This window comes from Aquarana catesbeiana, linkage group LG02, assembly GCF_042186555.1.
Source record: "Aquarana catesbeiana isolate 2022-GZ linkage group LG02, ASM4218655v1, whole genome shotgun sequence".
Lineage (NCBI taxonomy): Eukaryota > Metazoa > Chordata > Amphibia > Anura > Ranidae > Aquarana > Aquarana catesbeiana.
The window spans coordinates 91,484,190-91,499,886 of record NC_133325.1 but is presented as its reverse complement, the minus strand read 5'-3'; the positions used below and the strand labels follow the sequence as shown (position 1 = coordinate 91,499,886).

Sequence of the window (15,697 nt, the reverse complement as noted above, 5' to 3'; positions counted from 1 at the left end):
AGCTAGTCTTCTCTCCCGACTTGCATACAGGTGCTGGGCCTGGTGGTGTCCACCTTCAAGGCATTTCCATTTGCTTAGGCCTGTACGCGGCTTCTTCAGCAGGTTCAGTTTGTGGAGAGATTAAGGGTTCCTCTGGTAGATGCCGCAGTCGTCCTAGTGCCACTCGGGGGCCAATACCTTCCTCTTCTCTAGCTTTTTCCACGGTTCCTTTGAGAAATCTCGGGCACGAAGGTCTTCTGGTCATTCGGGTGGCTGTAAATGTCCCTCGGGGGCTATCTCCCAGAGAGGACCAGTTGTCCCATAGGCTGAGCTTTACAGTCGCTAGTTTTGATGGCTTGGCTGTTTAAAGCCAGGTATTGAGGCATAGAGGTCTGTCTGGATCAGTGATCCCTACTATGTTGAAGGAGAGGAAGTTTACTTATATCAAGATATACAATTGTATGTGAAAAGCGTACATTTCTTGGTGTGGTTCTGCCTATACGGTCTCTTTTGCCGCCGTGGAATTTAAACTTGGTGCTCTCGGTTCTCCAGAGACCTCCATTTGAGAATTTTCTGGAGATTCCCTTGCCTACGTTGTCCCAGAAGGTGGGATTCTTGGTGGCTATTACATCGGCCCGTAGGGTGTCGGAGTTGGCATTATCCTGTCATAGTCCCTATTTGGTGGTCCATAGAGAGAAGGTGGTTCTTCATCACTGTCCATCGTTCATACCTAAAGTTGTCTCGGACTTCTTTTTGAATGAGGACATTGTGTTGCCTTCCTTGTCCTAAGCCAGCTCATCCCAGGGAATTTGCTTTGCATGCCGCGGATGTGGTTTGAGCAATTCTGGTGTATCTTTCAGCCACGGAGTCCTTTCTGGCTCGCTTTTTGTGGTTACACAAGGACCAAGGAAAGGACTGGCCGCTTTTTAGGCTACCATCTCCAGATGGATCAGACAGATAGTGACTCAGGCCTATTCTGATAAAGGTCGGGTTCCTCCTTTCCCTGTCACGGTGCATTCTACTTGGAAGCTTAGTACTTCTTGGGCCTTCTGTCCATCAAGCGTCAATATCTCAGGTTTGCAAGATGGCCACTTGGTCGTCGGTGCATACTTTCACCAAATTCTTCAAAGTAGATATTTTGGCATCTGCGGATGCTTCTTTTGGCTGCAAGGTTTTGCAAGCTGCTGTTTGAGGGGCTGTTCCCTCTTGAGGGGTGTTTTTTCTTTACATTTTTTATTTCATATGGAGCTCCTGTGACCCAGTTAGGGCTCTTGTGTTTAGCCTTGGGTTATTTTCCCCCGCCCCTCATTTTCCCTTTGGCAATGCTTTTGGACACCCCTATAGTCGAGATTAATGGAGTGCTGTGTCCGTTGATGAACTAAAGAGAAAGTAGAATTTTTGTACTCACTGTAAAATACATTTCTCTGAGTTCCACAGACACAGCACCCACCACTCTAAGGAGCTTTTGATACTTCTAATACTGCTTTCTACTAAACTGAATACCTATAGCAAAGAGGGGGTTATATACCAGCTGAGGAGGGCCCATGGGTGTAGCCAAGTTTTTTGTTCTGCCTAGTCCTACTCCCGCAGAAGGCCATATAACCCTATAGTCAGGATTAATGGAGCGCGGTTCCATCGATGAACTCAGAGAAATTAATTTTACGGTGAGTACAAAAATCCTATTCTTGTGGGCACTCGGCAGGGGGGAGGAGTCAAAAAGATCAGGGCTGCTCTGTGCAAAACCATTGCACAGAGCAGGTAAGTATACAGTAACATGTTTGTTATTCAAAGAAAAAACACCCTCCTTTAGAATCACTTAAAATGTACATTTTAACATATGTGGAAAAAATGGCAATAAAGTGGTTAATGTGATTGTAAAGTCTTGTGTTTTTTTTTTTTTTTTAATAACAAACATGTCATACTTACCTGCTCTGTGCAGTTAGTTTTGCACAGAGTAGCCCGGATCCTCCTCTTCTCCGGTCCCTCTTCGCTTGCTTTGGGGCCCCTCCCTCCCTGTCGAGTGCCCCCAAAGCAAGCAGCTTGCTATGGGGGCACACGAGCTGAGCTGCAGCTCCGTGTATCCATTCTGACACGGTCCTGCCATTCAGCCCCGCCCTCTCTCTCCTGATTTGCTAACTGACTTTGACAACAGCGGGAGCCAATGGCGCCGCTGCTGTGTCTCAACCAACCAGAAGGGGGATCCCGGAAGGCCAAAGGACTCGTGGACATCAGTGGATAGAGCAGGCTCGGGTAAGTATTAGGGGGGTGCTGGGCGGCTGCTGCACACCGAAGATTTAAATCTTGATGCATGGAATGCATTACAATAAAAAAACTTCTGCCTTTACAGCTTCTTTAAGGAATATTCTGTCTATGACCTGCAGCATCACAAGTGAGTTGTTTGTGCTGGCAGTTTTCCTAATAGTCAGAACTGAAGGTATTCATTGCTGAATAGAATAGTGAAAATAGTGCTTTTAGAGTGGCAGATGCCCACACTTTATTGTTGCAATACCCAAGGCAGTTATGGGAACAGCTGAGTACAATCCCTTTCACACAGCCTAACCATGTCACCTCATAGAATCACTATAATACCACAATATTTGAGATAATGTGCACTGCACTATGTACACTAAAGATTCCAAAGTAGTCTCTAATCCATCTCAGAAGTGGGCAAGATAGGATGACTGCATTTCTTCATACAGGAGGCTGAGAGCCATAGAAGGTACTTTTGCGTTATAAATACATACTTGATTCGATTTTTTTTTTTTTTTTTTAAACCAGAGTTTAGTGGCACTTTCAGCTAGTCTTTAATTGTCGCCTACTTAAAGTCCATTTAAACTCAAATCTAAGAATACCCTATTCACAGGGTGACAATGCTGCTGCACAATTTCACTGTGGACTGAACAGCATTGTTGCCCTTTTTATAGCAAGTGGAAAAATAACAGATCTGTGGAAGGATCAGCAAGTAATAATGGGTGAGGAGATTCAGAAAAACAAAAACAGCTGTCTTAAAGCGTAACTTCACTTTTGTTCAGAAGACAAAACACTCTCCCCTGGGTGATCTATGTACATTGCAAGGACGATTACAGCCTTTGTTGCAGAATCCTACTTTTTGTTATTTTGAAGAAATCCCTGTTGGTTCCTCTGCGCTGAGTGAGTCTAATGGGGGTGGTTTTATAAATATCAGTCAGTTGTGCAGCTGCGGGGCACTAATGAGGAAAGCTGCTGGGCCTGCATACCTTTTAGATGTGTTCCTATTGGGAGCATCTCACCAAAAATAAAAACATTTTTGCAGGAGATGCCAGAAATCTGACTTGTATCTTAGGCAGACTTCTGGCAAAATTGGTGAATGAATCACACAAGCAGGAAGTGATGTTTCTGGGGGGTGGTCAGTACACAATCTGTGTACAGAACAACACCAGGTAGCCATATTGCATTTTCAGAAAATTACAGTGACATTTAATTACAATATGACTTGTGTCGCAATTGTATACGCTATAATATTTTTTCTTAAGTTGCTATTTTTTTTCCCACGAAAGTGGAGTTACCCTTTTAATGTTAAGGCAGACTTTAGCATAGACTGTATGGTAATTTGTGTCTGTAGTTCCACTTTAACCACAAGTTTCTTACCTTGATCTTCCTCCTAAACGTATCTATGTCCTAAACAATTTGAGCTTCTCTAACTAGTTGCTCGTAGTAAGGATTTTTCCGCCCAACCTGCATATTCACTAACTGGTGCGTATTAGATGAGCTCAGAATGAGACTGGATTTACTGAGCAGGGTATTCATTGCTGGATCTTTTAGAGAACAAAAAAAATTTCCACTGAAGTCCTGACACACAGAATCTTATACTTTCAAGGTGAACTATGATTCTGATTCTCTTAGATATGTGTACATTTGTTTGGTGGGTACATAGAAAACTGCCCAATGTCGGCATATTTCAAGTTACTGTTGATATTGCATAGCTTTCTTGCTCACATTTCCTTTTTTTTTTTTTTTTTTTTTTCTTTCTCTTTTTCTCTAAGGCATACAAGGGACCCAATACATCTTACCGATACTCTGCCCTCCATTTGAACTGTGAATACCGATTTCGTGTATGTGCCATTCGCCAGTGCCAAGATGCTGCTGGACTACAGGACTTATCTGGTCCTTACAGTGCCACAGTCCTTTTCATTTCACACAGGAATGAGTCCCAATCCAACACCAGCAAAGACATTACTGAACCCACAAGGACAACAAGGACGCTCAGTGACGAGCAGTGCGCTGCCGTCATCCTTGTGCTTTTTGCTACTTTCTCCATCCTGATTGCCTTCATCATACAGTACTTTGTCATAAAGTGAAGGAAAGCCAGTTCATCCACCTTGAATCACGTACATTATTTTTTTACTTTGCATCTTAGAAGGAAAGAATTGATTATTATTTTTTTTCTGAGTTCTTTTTTTCAAAAACATGGTGGTATCTAGCACAATGTCCAGACTACCGTAGCATGTCATGTTGTCTCCTTTGTCTGCCACAGTGCTTCTACCATCATATATATCCTAGGTCATGAAGGCACAAGCCTGACAGACCTCGGCTCTTACTATCGCCATCCGGTGTGATGTTTACATACATCCAACGATTCTCACTTTCACAGTTAAGTTTTGTTTTGTGCAAGAATGATATGTAGAGTGAGCTATATTTAAAGGTCACCTCAAGTGCTGCAAAAAATGATTAAGGGGGTGTTATGAAAGTGATATTGGCATTGTACTTCTACCTCCTCTTTGTCTTAATTCTACCCTGTTACCACCTGGCACATTGCCACTTGTAGGAGGTAGCAGGGTTTCTGCTAATCTGAATACAGTGATTCATTTTTGGAGGTTTAACTCAGGCAGTTAAAAAAAAAAAATGGAATTCTAGATAATCATGCCAGATTCATGATAAACAAAAAAGAAAAATATAGATAAAAAAGCTTTTAATCTTATGGAAGATATTTATTTTATATATTAATGGTATGAAGATGGCACAACTGGTGAAATCTTCCTAATCAGAAATCTTTCAGTAGAATTATTATGCCTTGCCTGTATATGTATATTAACGGTGTAAAAATGGCACAACTGGTAAAATCTGCCTAATCAGAAATCTTTCAGTAGATACATTATGCCTTGCAATTTTGGATAAGCATTGTCCCTTTTTAAGACTACGCAGGTTTACATTTACTTGCTTTTTAAGATACGGCTAACAACCATTTTATCTAAACTGGATGAAACACCTTTTTGAACAAAAGATGTTATGTCATAGGGCACTTTCTGCTGCTTAAAACAATGAATTGCTTCTGGCACATGGACATTATACAGAAAAAGGATTATGGAGATATGGTTCTTTGCATTTGTGCAGTAGTTGCTGGTCATTTGCTTAATTAAGGGTGCCCTCATGTTGACCTAAAGCTTAAGGCCGGCCCTAGACGGTTCAAATCTCGGCCAGTTCAGCGGGATTCGAACCATGTATGGGCAGGCTGAATGTACCAAGTTTATCAACCAACATACGATATCGCTAGCGGCTAGTATAACTGCTAGCAATAATCGCTGTCTTCTCCCGGCAGGGGAAATGCAATGGCTCAGCGGGGGGATTCCCCTGTCAACACTGTGTTGATGGGGGGAATCAAGTGAAAGAAATTCACTCTGTATATGGGCTGCTTAAGGCTAACACTCTTCCTAAGTTCTAAGTCTAACCCTTAAAGCTAAGCCTGATTGTCTGCCTTAAGCAGGATTTACCTTCTGTGTGCATCTTTGAAGTATCGGGGACAAGGCAAGATAGTTACATCAAGCAAGGGCACAGGATGGGGAGAATAACTGCAAAAGATATTAACTCACGGCCAATTACATCAAAATTAAACATGAATTCCAGGAATGTATATTTTTGCATAGTTTAAAATTGTAACTATACATATACAATAGCTGGGGGATTCCCCTGCAAGCTGGAAATCACTGTAGTAGACACTACTATGGTGATCTCAACTATCTTCCAGGTCCCGTGCCGAGATTGTGACATCACAGCCCTGCCTCTTCACTTTGTCCAATCAGAGAATGATTTACATTGATTAAGAGCATGCAAAGTTTTCTCTGAATGGCGCCCATGCCAAGCACTTGACCTTCTGTGTTCACAATTTAGAAGGGCAGCCACTCGGCAGGGCACACAGAAACTATTGGCGATCACTGTAGTAGCAATACTTACTACAGACATTTCCAGCTTCCAGGGAAATCCCACACATCTGTTATATGCATAGTTACATTGGTCCAAGCTGGATCAATGTGACTATGTAAAAATATCCATGCCTGTAATTCATCTTTAAATGATTTCCATTAACTGGTTTCTGTGAAAGAGGTTTTAAAATTGTTAATAGTAGGAATGCATTTTTTTCCAAAACAAAGGTGGCTTAGATGGGAGCTTACTTCCTGTTCAGTATTTCCATTGGAAGAAACTGACAACTGTCATCCTATGACCTCTCTTTACAGCTTAATGAATTGAGCCTGCTGTCAGATGTTTCTGTACCAGTATAGGTACTTTTAAACACACTGTTTTAGATTAGATAACTAGAGCTGTTTATACAACACCATTTTTGTTGAGTGGTGTTCCTTTAACTTGGAAGCCTGCTGCTGGTGGGATCAAGAAAGTTAGTTTTTAACTAGATGGTTTTAGTCAAAATAAAATTTCTGCTGTCAATAGATGTTCCTGTTGGGTAGATTTAATGTAATAGACATTAGACAGTCTGTATCGCTTCTGAAAGATTCTGCTATGGACATGTACACTGATATCGTATAAATGTGCATTTCTTTATAGTAGACACCCCTATGGCTGTTTTTTAATGGTTTCCCTAAATCTGAGATAATGTACCCCCATTTGGCTGTTTTCAGTTAAAACTGCATAACAAAGTTTAATCTGATAGGTTGGAAAATCTGTTGTAACTGCTGTTGTAACTGGTTAAAATAAAAAACCTGGCCACAGTGGAAAGGAAGGATTTAAAAAAAAAAAATTACTCAAACCTTTGCATTGATCAGCCATAACATTATGACCACCCACCATAACCCATCAAGGCACGGACTCCACTAGACCTCTGAAGGTATGCTGTGGTATCTGGCACCAAGCCATCAGTAGCAGATCCTTTAAGTCCTGTAAGTTGCAAGACGGGCCCTTCATGGATCAAACTTGTTTTCCCGCACATCCCACAGATTCTTGATTGAATTGCGATCTGGAAATCAAGTAAACACCTCAAATTGGTTGTTGTATTCCTCAAACCATTCTTGAATTCACCAGACCAGGCCACCTACATCCATTGCTCTGTGGCCTAGTTCTTATGTTCACATGCCCAATGTAGGTGCCTTTGGTTGTGGGCACAGGTCTGCATGGGCACCCCCACACCAGTCTGTGGCTGCACAGCTCCATACGTATCAAACTATGATGCACTGTGTGTGCTGACTCCTTTCTATCAGAGCCAAAAATAACTTTTTTCAGCAATCTGAGCTACAGTGGCTCTTCTCTTGGACTGGTCTACATGGGTCAGTCTTCTCTCCCCACATGTATCAATAAGCCCTGGCCGCCCATTACCATGTCACTGGTTTTCCCTCCATTGACCACTTTTGGTATGTCCTGACCACTGCAGACCAGGAACGTCCCACAAGAGCTGCAGTTTGAGTTGCTCCGACCCAGTCATCTAGCCATTACAATTTGGTGCTTGTCAAAGTTGCTCAAATCCTTACGCTTGTCCATTATTTCTGCTATCAACACATAGGGAGACACTTCAGGGACACTTGCTGTCTAATATATTCCACCCACTTTCAGGTGCCATTGTAACAAGATAATCCATGTTATTTACTTTACCTGTGATTGGTCATATTGTTATGGCTGATGGGTGTAAATGCTGACCATTAACCTTTATAAATATATACTTTTATGTATGAGGACCCTTCAATCATGTAAACTAAAGATATGCATTACAGTAAGGGCTTATGTCAACAAGCATTGCTTGTGTCAAAACTGTTACTTTCCCTATACAAGTCTATAGGACTACACAAGAGGTTAAAGCAGTTCAAATGTAAGTCAGGCAAGTGCAGGTCAAATGCACCTTTCAATAAATGAGCGAAAACTGATATGAAAAGCCCACTCAATAAATAAGCTCAAAGCCCCTCAACACTGGATCTACATGTATCTGAAAGCTTATACCTCAGGTCATAACATTTCTTAGAATTAGATAGACATACTACATTGGCATTTTTTAATCTGATGCAACTGAATATTTTGAGCCAGCGTTAATGGTCTTCAATGGGCAAATGTAGGGTGCTTTTGATGTTTAGAATCCATTGCAGGTGCAGTTGACCTGCTTCCTCCGATTTTGCATTTCCTTAGACTTATATGGGAAGAAGGCAGTCCTGAAATAACTAAAGCCTGTCGATACAAGCCCTTATCCTGTTGCTGGCCTTGGCTTTGAAACACATTGAAATGATTGTGCTGCCAATGAGGTAATTACCTAAACAAGATGACATCTCTCAGCATGAGATTAAAACTGAACATGTAGTGTCACCCTTGGGTTATCAATAGCCAAAAGGCAGTGTTTGTCAGACTTGGGCCCCTTTCCAGCGGATCAGATGACAGTCAAGTGTAAAAGGACAGGTGGTCCGTTTACATCCGCCCGCCCATAGAGAACAGCAAGCTGTGTCCGTGTCCACTCTGCGTCAGCGGAGCAAACTCAGACCTGTCCACCGCCTGCTCAGTGGGGATCAGCAGACAGATCTCCTGCTAAGCAAGCGGAACGCAGTCCGCCCCATATGAAAGGGGCCTAACAGCTAATTTGCTGTACAGACTTTTGTATGAACTAGTGTTTGCAAACTAAAAAAATCATACATTTGGAAATACACATGTGGCACATTTAATAATGATACTGTGTTTCCAGGTACAGAATATATGCATGCATATTGTGTATGATGGCTCAATTCCCTTAAGATGTAAAAAATGTTAAGACAATTTGTCCAATGGAAACTGGCTGACAAATTCATAGATTGATTTTTCTGGTGCTTTTGCAAGCACTGCTATACTTAAAAAAAAAAAAAAAAAAACTGCAACTTGAAATTGCATATACCTTTAAAATATTGGCCTTAGAATATAGTTTCCAGGAGAATGTTATAGATCTTTGTACAGTTGGAAGCTAGAACACAAGACAGTTGAACGTGTCCTCGCTGCCTTGGATTTAGCATAACTCCAAGCATCCATGTATTTTTAAGGAGACATCTTTAAAGTGGTTGTAAAGGCAGAAGGTTTTTTACCTTACTGCATTCAAAATCTTCCGCATGCAACTTCCCCCACAGCCTCCTTGAATACATATTAATAATAATGTCCATCTATTATAACCATAACGTCCCTCAATAAGTGTCTACAGCAACATGTCCAACATGGGAACTAAGGTGATTCCACATTATAAACTGGTGTGTATAACAGACAGTGTGAATATCCACCACCACATAACTAGGGCGCTTACCAGCAAGCACAACCTAGGAATCTTGTGGCTGATACCCAGCCAGGGCCTTGTCCTTAGAGGATGTCATTTAACACTCAGGGAAGGAGAGGAAACCTTTTAACAAGGATCAATGAACTTTTCTTGCATACCTGCTGAACTTGTTTGGTCTTAGGTGTTGGTATAAAGCAAGAAAATAGAACACCTTATATGCTTCTTGTACTGGGCACTTAATGAAAGCTCAGAAATCCATTATCTCAGGAGCTCTATCCTATACTAGATGCCCTATAATTGGCCACAGCTGCCCTATAATTGGCTGCAGTGGCTGATCAGTGTATTCTAACAGCAGCAGTACCCACTGGCAGAATACCATGTCCTGGCAGAGAGGGGGTATTCCTCCATTGATCTCATTTTTGTGGCTAAATGAAAAAAATATGTACTGTGTATGGCCAGCTTTACACTGCCTGTTAAGTTATCTCCAAAATGTGCGCATATAATTTGAGGGAATGTAAATAATCTCATAAAGCAATCCTACACAGAAGTCCTGAGCTGAGGGAATGTTCACTAATGTGGTTCACAAACACTGCCCTTCAGACAATTAAAGCTTGGCTATGGTGCTCACAGTTGGTAAATTCAAATTCTCAGTTAGAAAGGTTGGAAGAATCTGAGTTTTAACTTGATTGATGGCAATGCAGACTGTTTCAGACAAATCTAGGGACTACTCTACTAATAAACAGTTTCTTAGATAATGCTTTCAATGTAAAAGCGCTTATTTCAATCAGGAGCCTCCTTTGTTTTAAGCAGCAGGAACTCCAAATATTAATTTTCTTTCGAAAAAGTTCACCATTGCCTCCTTGCCTGGGCTCCCTGTGGCACTTAGTTCTGTGGGTTTCTTGAAGGGCATGAGGCATAACTTTAGACTCTTTGAAAATTCAGGTATACTTCAGCACTTTCAGCTAGATACAATGTATGTAGAGGGGCTACCACTAGTCTTACCGTATCTCTGCCTTTGCAGCCGACCTTCTCCTCCCCATCAACACTGAGCATCTAGTGTAGCCTTTTTTCTTTCCTTTGCCTCGTTTTTAAAAATAATAATTTTGTTTCTTTCTTTCACCAAAACCTAAATTGCAAAATGTTGTAATTTGCACCAGAAATCTTGTTAAGCTGCTTAATTTTTTTTTGGAAATGAAAACTAATGTTTAATGTTTATGTTGTCCAGATTCTGTACCAAATTGTTGACTGCATGTAGTCAGTGTCGCAAAGATGCACTTTCTCCTGTTTTGTGAGCTTGCCTCCGTAAGTTCTCGAACGGCCAGGTTAAAGTATGATGTTACCTCTGCACAGGTATCAAAAAGCTGCCGGCTTATATTAAAAAAAAAAATTATTTAACAAAAAAAAAAATTCACACTTACTTTGTCTGTTTCTACACACATTTTTGTGATTTTTTTTTTTTTAATTTATTATGTCTGAAAGTAGTGACTCACTAATCTTTCATTTAGTTGCGATTAATATTCTTTTAATTTTACAGTAAACACTTCTTTATCGGTTTCAACAAGCGGCTGTTTTTGTGTTATGAAGATCTTTCAAGAATAGTTTCTACAATAGCAATGGGCATGTATTGTAATTGTTTGTGTCAAATAATGTGTTACTAGAATGTTTTTGTTTTTCTTTTGTTATCGTTCTGTTTTTGTTTTAACGGATGTTTGAACTTAGGTCTTCTAGTGGTAATATTGCTCTGTCTATTGAACTGTGACGTGTGTTTACTTTTTTTCCTTTGTCACCTTTTCATGTATTGGTTAATATGTTCGCAAAGACAACTACAATATATTGAATCTATTTTTTTCTAGAGCCTTCTGTATGTGCCATGTCAGGCCAGTATAAATGAGGTTGTGTGTAATTGCCCTGAAATTTCCACGCGGTTGAATGTCTAAAGTTAGTGTCACCCGGAGGTGCATCCGCCGTGACCTGTTTTTTCATAGCAAAATTCAAATTGAATTCCTATTTTTGATAGTAAATGTCATTTAATAGTGTATTTACCATTAAGACTCACTGCAGAACTCTGCAGGTAAAAAGAGGAAGAAAATATTTAAAAAAAATTAATGTAACCTTAATTTTACCTCATACATTGTACATTCCAAAAAATAAAAAACGCTAAACTTTTTAAAATGTTATAGGTACACTACCAAACATGTCACTATAAATTGTACAACGTTGGACTTCATAAAGGAAAAAGTGTAAAATCTCATATAAATATACATAAACTATGTAGCAAAATTCTTTACAAACCGTGGAAAATAAAAGTTGTATAATTCTTTCTTGATTTGTACTAATTATTTCCAATTTACTCTTCTGGTTTTGTTGAAAAATTATTGGACAGCTTCAATAAAAGTACCATGTCTTTGAGGTCATCATGTCTTCAGGGAGCCTATTCCACATTTTCATAGCTCTTGGGCCCCTTTCACATAGGCGCCTTCACTAAGTGAAATCTGCTTGCTCAGCGGGGGATCTCTCCGCTGAGCAGGGAGATGACAGGTCCGTGTACTCTCCGCTATGCAGAGCCGACACGGACACAGCCTGCTCTCCTCTATGGGGAAATCAGATGGAAATGGGCCCCCTGTCTGTTTCCAATTGATGCCATCTGATATGATCCACAGGAATATAGGACCACCATCCGTCTGCTTTTGGCAGACAGGATCGGTTTGGATGGTGGCGGGTGTCAGCAGACGTGTCCACTGACCTTCGCAACTCCATAGAAGAGACTGGAGGGTCTGATCTGGTCTGCCTGTAAAACTGACAGGTGTACCATAATTGGACAGCCCATGGGGCCTTACTATATGAAGCCTTTCTGTATGTTATTATTATTATTCACGATTTATATAGTGCCAACAGTTTACGTAGCGCTTTACAATGTAGAGGGGGGACAGCACAATTACAGTACAGTTCAATACAGAAGGGACAGGAGGGCCCTGCTCATAGAGCTTACATTCTAAAGGGAGGGGGTGGTGGTACAAAACGTAATAGATGCGGGGAATGATTTATTGGGATTGTTAGGTGGGTGTGGGAAAGGCTTCCCTGAATAAGTGAGTTTTTTGGGATCTCCTAAAGGTGGACAGGTTAGGGGCTGATCGAATATACCAGGGCATTGAATTCCAGAGGATGGGAGAGCGATGTATGTGAAGATTAAATCTTTTCCTCCAGACATGCAGATTACCACCTTCTTTGTGATGACCTTAAAATAACTCTACACAAGGTTCACTAGTCTGTATTTATACACGGTGGTCATATTCCCCCTTAATTGCATCTTCTCAAGCAGAATTTAATTTATTCTCCTATCTTTCCTTATAGCTCTTCCATGCCTCCTGACGGTTTGGTTGCCCTTCTCTGCACCTTCTCCAGTTCCCTGATATCCTTTTTGTGAACTTCTGCCCAAAACTGAACTGCATATTCCAGAGGAGGTCCTACTAATAATTTGTACAGGGGCAAATATATGACTCTGTCTCTGGATTCTATACCTTTTAATAAAAGAAAGTATTTTGCTTGCTTTAGTGACTGCAGCTTGGCATTGCATGCTATTATTAAGGCTCTGTTTCCACTAGTGCGACTTTTCATGCGACTTGGGACTGAAAAGTCGCATGACAAATTGTTTCCCATGATTTCCAATGAGTACCGTTCATATCTGTGCGACTTCAAGTCGCAGCGACTTCAAAGTAGTCCCTGCACTACTTTGGTCCCACTTTGATGCGACTTGAGGTCCATAGATACAGGCATTGCTTCAAATCGCGGTAAAAAGTCGCGGTAAAATCGCGGTAAAAAATCGCGGCAAAATTGCGCGACTTTGGGGACGCAATAGTGGAAACATAGCCTTAATCTATGAGCTACCAGAACAGCCAGATCCTTATTGACCATTTATATTATTATTATTAATTAATAATTAAAAAAAATAAAATAATACAATTAATAATTATATTATTATTGACCAGTTGTATGATACGTGCATATTTTTAGCCCCCAAGTGCACAACTTTACATTTATCAGCATTAAATCACATTTGTCATCTAGTTCCCAAATTAAACAGTACACCAAGTTCTGCTTGTAAGTTGGAGACATCCTGTAAGAACATTATTCCACTACACAGCTTGGTGTTATCTGCAAACACAGAAATGGTACCTTTTTTTAATCCCAATCTCTATATAATTTACAGTGGTGTAACTAGAACCTTCAGGGCCCTGGTGCAAGAAAACATGAAGGGCCCCCCTGACCTCTGGTCGAGAAAGGGCCCAGTTGCTTTTGCAACTTTTGTGACCCTGGTAGTTCCACCACTGATGTCAGTAGTTTTTGGGGTTTTTTTTCGTTTTTGTTTATTTTTTTACCTTTAGGAGCCCCGTTGGGGGGCTTTAGTGAAATATCAGGGGTCTAAACAGACCTCTGATGTTCCACCTTTGGGACAGAGAAAGGAGATTGAGGACATAGCCCTCAATCTCCTTCTCTGCAGCCTCAGCAGCACAAAATGAATGGACAGGAATAGCTCTTTTATAGAGCTTCCCATTCATTCACAAACTGAAGCATAGTAAACACAGTTTATGTCTGTTACAGTTTGCACCTCTCTGGGTCACAGATGCCCCAAATCTGTGGGTTCAGTTGATTGTTTCAAGGGGGTTCAAAATAGAGTTCAAAACTCTATCTCCTTACCACTTTCTAATCTCAAATCAACAAAAGACTGTTTAAGGGCAGCCATATTTTCAAAATGCCCTGAACTATCTCTTGTACCTGGGAGTAGTTGGCCAGTACCCCCACAATACCGGTTCAAAGGATTTTGTTCAAACCTTTTTATGGTACCAAAGCGCAGGGGGGGGGGGATGATATTCATCCTAAAACTAAAATCCCTCAACAATTACCATGAGATTCCAAAATGTTGCATTTAATCCACAAGGCTAGTAACGGTCTCTGTGATAGAAGGGGGATACATGGCATCCCTAGACATCCAAGAATGCATGGTCCTTTTTATCCATTTGATAAGTGCTTTTTGCTGTCACACTGCCCTTTTACCTATCTTCTGCTCCCAGAGTATTCACAAAGTTTCTAGCACATCTTCTTGCTCTTCTCAGAACTCAGGGCATCCAGGTCATAGGTTATCTGGATGACCTTCTTACAGGTGTTAGCGAATGTCCACAGGATAATTCAGATGTTCCAGGCTTTCGGTTGGGTGATCAATTTAAAAAACAAAAACTGCTCTCCAGCCTTCTCATCATCTGGAATACTTGGGTCTGGACCTGGACACATCTCAAGCAAAAAACATTTTTCCAGAAAAGAAAATCCTTTCTCTGAGTCCACCCAAGAATTGAGGTTAAAAAGACATGAAAGAATGAGATTCTATTAAATTAAAAACCAATCACTACAAGATATTATATGTTATAATATATCAAAGCTCCAGATTTAAAAAGAATAAAATGACATTAACATGTCAAAGATGATACAAGTCTTTAAAGGAGTTGCAAAGGCAGGAGCTTTTTCATCTTAATGCAGAAGCTTTAAGTGTGTGTGTAGCAGCCCCCCAGCACCCCCCAATTACCTACCGGAGCTCCTTCTCTTTCCATTGATGTCCACGATCCCCTCAGCCATCCAGTACACTCCTCCTGATTGGCTGAGACAGATCAGCGGCCCTATTGGCTCACGCAGCTGTCAAAGTCAGGCAATGAAAAAGTGTCCTTCGCGCTCGTCGGATGATAGAGTAAAAGCTCATAAATATTAATTTATATATGTATAAGAAGTCACACACATATAAAGGATATATTGCAGCAAAATGTGAGTGTTCACAGCAACACTAATACATGTAAAATAAGAAAATTTTTGCGCAATATTCAAGTGGATAATGTGAAATAAATAAGTTTGAATAATTTGCATCAAGTGTAAACACCATATAAATCTATAAATAATAATAAAATAATTGATGTGGCATAAACGGCATACACTATAGGGACCAAATTGTCTCTTATATACAGTGGATGCTGAAACTCATAATACCTAAAGAGGACTATAATACGTGCAAAGTCGTGCAATAATGAATATTGTGACAGTACCGCAATAAAGTGAAAAGAGAAATAAACTAAAATAAATAAATACACAATTGTGCTAGAGACACAGTGAAAAAGATTTAAATGTGATTTAGTCCATGGAGATTAATTAAAAAAATGGAAAAATGGAGAGTCTGGGGATTAGGTAGATAAAGATCCTCTGATCAGT

At 40.5% G+C, this 15,697-nt stretch overlaps 1 protein-coding gene across 7 annotated transcripts in view; it reads left to right on the top strand.

Moving 5' to 3' along the window:
• FNDC3A (fibronectin type III domain containing 3A) overlaps positions 1-11,772 on the top strand; it is a 459,441-nt gene extending 447,669 nt beyond the window's left edge. For all 7 annotated transcript variants that reach the window (XM_073613177.1, XM_073613181.1, XM_073613178.1 and 4 more), the window contains one exon: positions 4,002-11,772. In XM_073613177.1, the coding sequence (XP_073469278.1) occupies positions 4,002-4,316 (315 nt within the window). In that variant the 3' untranslated portion in view covers positions 4,317-11,772. The remainder of the gene's footprint in view (positions 1-4,001) is intronic.
• Positions 11,773-15,697: the final 3,925 nt, after the last annotated feature.